This window comes from Bactrocera latifrons, unplaced genomic scaffold, assembly GCF_001853355.1.
Source record: "Bactrocera latifrons isolate USDA-ARS-PBARC rearing strain unplaced genomic scaffold, ASM185335v1 scaffold_75, whole genome shotgun sequence".
Classification (NCBI taxonomy): Eukaryota; Metazoa; Arthropoda; class Insecta; order Diptera; family Tephritidae; genus Bactrocera; species Bactrocera latifrons.
The window spans coordinates 1193159-1197788 of record NW_017537434.1 but is presented as its reverse complement, the minus strand read 5'-3'; the positions used below and the strand labels follow the sequence as shown (position 1 = coordinate 1197788).

At 35.9% G+C, this 4630-nt stretch overlaps 1 protein-coding gene across 13 annotated transcripts in view; it reads left to right on the top strand.

Moving 5' to 3' along the window:
* LOC108976339 (protein groucho) overlaps positions 1-2790 on the top strand; it is a 17017-nt gene extending 14227 nt beyond the window's left edge. For all 13 annotated transcript variants that reach the window (XM_018945370.1, XM_018945380.1, XM_018945376.1 and 10 more), the window contains 4 exons: positions 604-878; positions 951-1624; positions 1754-1953; positions 2034-2790. In XM_018945370.1, the coding sequence (XP_018800915.1) occupies positions 604-878; positions 951-1624; positions 1754-1953; positions 2034-2141 (1257 nt within the window). In that variant the 3' untranslated portion in view covers positions 2142-2790. The remainder of the gene's footprint in view (positions 1-603; positions 879-950; positions 1625-1753; positions 1954-2033) is intronic.
* Positions 2791-4630: the final 1840 nt, after the last annotated feature.

The window sequence follows — 4630 nt, the reverse complement described above, 5'->3', positions numbered from 1 at the left end:
AAACGCGTATTAGCTTATTTCGTATTTTCGCTTAAGTACAAATTGTGTTGGCAATGCGGGCAAGAACAGTCAGCTGATTTTCATCATTTATTTAAAAATGTCTGATATTAAATTAAATTAGTTTGAATATTTAAATTTGTGAACGTATTATTAACAAATCTTTCAAATGAATTGATTTTTTTATTTGAGGTCAAAAATACAAAAAACTGAAAACAAAACTTTTAATTATGTCTTAATTTTAACGTAATTTCCATTTACAAAAATCTGTAGTTTGGATTTGTTTACAATTTCATTTGTCAAAATAATGTTTTGTAGTTATTACCAACAACTCGGCTTTTGCAAACGACCATTTATTGTGAACGAAAAAAACGAAGCAACTGTTAATGTCTCTATTTCTTCCATACAAAATAAGCTGATAGCTTAACGTGCTGTTCAAATAAAACACATCTATTTTTACATTTATATTATAAATAATAAAGGCCTTGAAACATAAATTTTACGAATTATTATCAAATAAAGTTTTCTTTATAAAAATATATTTTTAATAAATGYTGAAATTATTTCTAAAAGTTTCACTTATAACATACATAATTTACATTGTAGATGGACAAGCCAGGCACACCGGGCGCCAAGGCACGCACTCCCACCCCAAATGCTGCCGCACCAGCTCCGGGCGTAAACCCCAAACAGCTGATGCCACAAGGCGGTCCGCCGCCTGCCGGTTATCCAGCCTCAGCGTATCAGCGACCTGCTGACCCCTATCAGAGGCCACCATCCGATCCGGCATATGGACGACCGCCACCACTACCTTACGATCCGCATGCGCACGTACGAACAAATGGCATTCCACATCCTCAAGCGTTAACTGGTGGAAAGCCGTAAGTTACACTAATAAAACATTTTTTTGTTTTCGACTCTTCATAAAATTTGCATTATGTTCTCTCTTATAGCGCATATTCGTTCCACATGAACGGCGAAGGCAGCTTACAACCGGTGCCGTTCCCATCCGACGCACTAGTTGGTGTTGGCATACCACGACACGCCCGACAAATAAATACCCTATCACACGGCGAGGTAGTGTGCGCTGTTACCATTTCGAATCCCACGAAGTATGTGTATACAGGTGGCAAGGGTTGCGTTAAAGTTTGGGACATCTCACAGCCGAATAATAAAAATCCAGTCAGCCAATTGGACTGTCTGCAACGTGACAATTACATACGCTCCGTGAAATTACTGCCTGACGGTCGTACGTTGATTGTGGGTGGTGAGGCGTCCAATCTCTCCATATGGGATTTGGCCAGTCCGACGCCACGCATTAAAGCCGAATTGACATCCGCAGCGCCGGCTTGTTATGCGCTCGCTATTAGTCCTGATTCGAAGGTGTGCTTCTCGTGTTGTAGCGATGGTAATATCGCGGTGTGGGATTTGCACAATGAGATATTGGTGCGCCAATTCCAAGGACACACTGACGGCGCCTCATGCATCGACATCAGTCCGGATGGTTCGCGACTGTGGACCGGTGGTCTTGATAATACGGTGCGTTCGTGGGATTTACGCGAAGGCCGCCAATTGCAACAGCATGATTTCAGTTCTCAAATATTCTCCCTGGGCTATTGTCCGACAGGTAAGTTTCGTAGAGCATTTAACTATTGAATATTTAATTTTTGAAAAACTTGAAAAMAATTTTTTTCCTTTTACTTTTTTCTGTGTTTTTAATATTTATGATAAATTGTTTTATTCTTTTTTCCATCAGGCGAATGGCTCGCTGTGGGTATGGAGAACTCACATGTCGAAGTATTGCACGCATCCAAGCCAGACAAATATCAACTGCATCTACATGAAAGCTGTGTACTCTCGTTACGTTTCGCCACCTGTGGCAAATGGTTCGTCTCCACTGGCAAGGATAATCTATTGAATGCCTGGCGAACACCATACGGTGCAAGCATATTCCAGGTATGTCCGCTTCGTGTTACAATTTCACAAACTCATTTATATTTATATATTTATTTTTTTGTATTAATTCCGATTTGCAGTCGAAAGAAACTTCATCCGTACTTAGCTGCGACATATCAACCGATGACAAATACATTGTGACGGGCTCCGGCGACAAAAAAGCAACGGTTTACGAAGTTATTTACTAATAAGTTCTAATTTGTTTAAWTTTGCTATAAACCTATAAGAAGAAATACTAAATTTTCTTTTGTGCAAAACAATTATATTACCACACAGCAGCGATCATACATACCCACACATACACATATACAATGACAAGGAAAAAATGGCAAATRATAAGCGAAAATGTGTAAAATGTATGAGCTCGCAAACGCGAATGTCGTGCCGACAGGGCAATGAAAAATGAATAGTTCGCTTTGTAGTAGTGGCTTTTGATAGGACTCACGAAAAGCTAAGCAAAACAAAACAAAAAACACAACACAAAAAAGAAAGAAAGTATGAAAAATGCAGAAACAGGAGTGCAGATAGTTTGAGTTAGGAGGGACAATGAATATTCGTATAAGCGGACGTACATGGGAATCATGTTTAATGAAAAAAAGTAACCAGAAACACGAAAAAGGTAAAGAAGAAACGATAAATAAGAATTAAAATTGAAAATATATAATTATAAATAATAACATAAACAAATTGTAGGTTTTAAGTAATTTTAAGTAAAGTTAAAGAGACAAGAAGAAGAACACAAAACAAAAAATTAATTAAAAACTAAGAAAACACACAGCAGGAGCGCAAGAATGCAAGAACTTATTAAAATATTATAAACCTAAAAAAACGCAAAAACAACAAAACACCTTAACTTAAGCAAACGAAAAATAAATACATAACTGCAAAACATGTGCGGCACAGTAAAGCAGTAAAATAAAAACGTTTGCTTATTAATTGACAAAAAAAGTGTGCTGGACTACTCGAAAGTGTGAACCATGTGGATGGGGTAAACMGAATTGGTTTGTTTTCTGGCTTGTTGACAACTGATATAGCTCGTAAACAGTTAACAGTACGCATGCATGCCACTTCCAAGGTTAATATAATGTATGTTTGTATTTATGTACGCTCCAATAACTCGAAAAATGTTGCTGCATGGAAAGGCGAAAAAATCCAATAACAAACAATTTTTTCTTAGCACATATTTTACAACATTATATATTTATACAAGTGACTAAAGAAATGTAGTAAAGAGAAAAATTTGTAAAAACAAAAACGAAAAATTACAATTAAAACTTGTATGTTCAGGGATTTTATTGCACTGTTAACGAACGTCTGTTACACAACTTCCGCTTAAATGCTTAGGAGGAGCATAAGTTGTCGCCTGCCATTTCTTATATGGCCCGGCTGGTCTTGGCTTCAAAAAAGTGTGCATACGTCGCGCCGCTTGTGTCAGCGGTTGCGCTGCGTCGAGTCGCCTTAGCCTTAGACCAAACAAGCATTCACCGCCACATTTATTTTCTTTTTTTTTTTTGGAGGCAGTCGCGTCGTAATTTCTACGCGTTTAATTTAGTAACTGTAATTTTTTTCTAAGCTAAGCAAATTTCCAAACATCTGTGTATGTATTGTTTCTTCCGCCGAAACTATCGCTTACTTTGGCTAATTTTCGTAACAGCTTTTTCACGAATCATGCTTTCTGTTGTTTGTTATACACGCGTTTTCTTCTTGCTCTTATTTTTAATTTTTTTTTTTTGCAACATTTAAACATTTTCTTGTATATTTTTAAATAAAAAAATTCAAATGTCATTTCTTCATGTATGTATGTAAACGCTTAAATACCTAGTGTTAATGATCTATTATTATTTTATTTTATTTTGTCCATTTTAAGCGCATTGATATTTTATTTTATTTTTTAATTATAATTGTCTTACATATATACATAGCTATATATATATTTCTGTGTAGTTTAAGTGCGTACGATAATACTGTATGGAAAAATGAATAAAAGAAGAACTTTAAATTTAAATTAATTAAATTATAGTAAAGGAACGTCGTTATAAAATGGAAAAGTAAATAACACTTAAGTATATACATGCATTCAATGCGCGCTTTTGCAGAGCATTAATCCAAAACAACAACAAAGAAGTGAAAACAAAAGCAAACGAATCAACAAAGCAAAGATGCTTCATTAGAAAGCATAAATTTTGYGTTTTGAAGTCAATAATTGCCACAGTGTTGCTCTACTACAACTATAGAAGCATGTCGCTGCTGCACAAAATATTGTAAATTTCACTCAAACCACAAAACTTTGCGATATAGTTAGCTATTCGACTTGATCAACGCGCAGCTGTGTGGCAATTATCGCAAGTCTAACCCAACGAGCTCAAGCATTACTTCGGCTACATACCCGCCCCGTCCACACATTTATGGTTGCTTGACTTTCTACCTTTGTTTTTATTTTTACTACCAAMCACTCTTTATACATGAAATCCCGTGTTTTTTCTCCCCACACAGCTCATTCGGCTTTCTTATCTATTTTGTAGACTTTCCAAACTTTCCTATTTCTCAATCACTTCCAAAAACTTGCATATACTATGGCAACAAGGAACTATACATATACACACATCCACGCGCATACACATGAAAATATAAAAGTAAATATATGTATATATATGCATATATATGTATGTATATAATT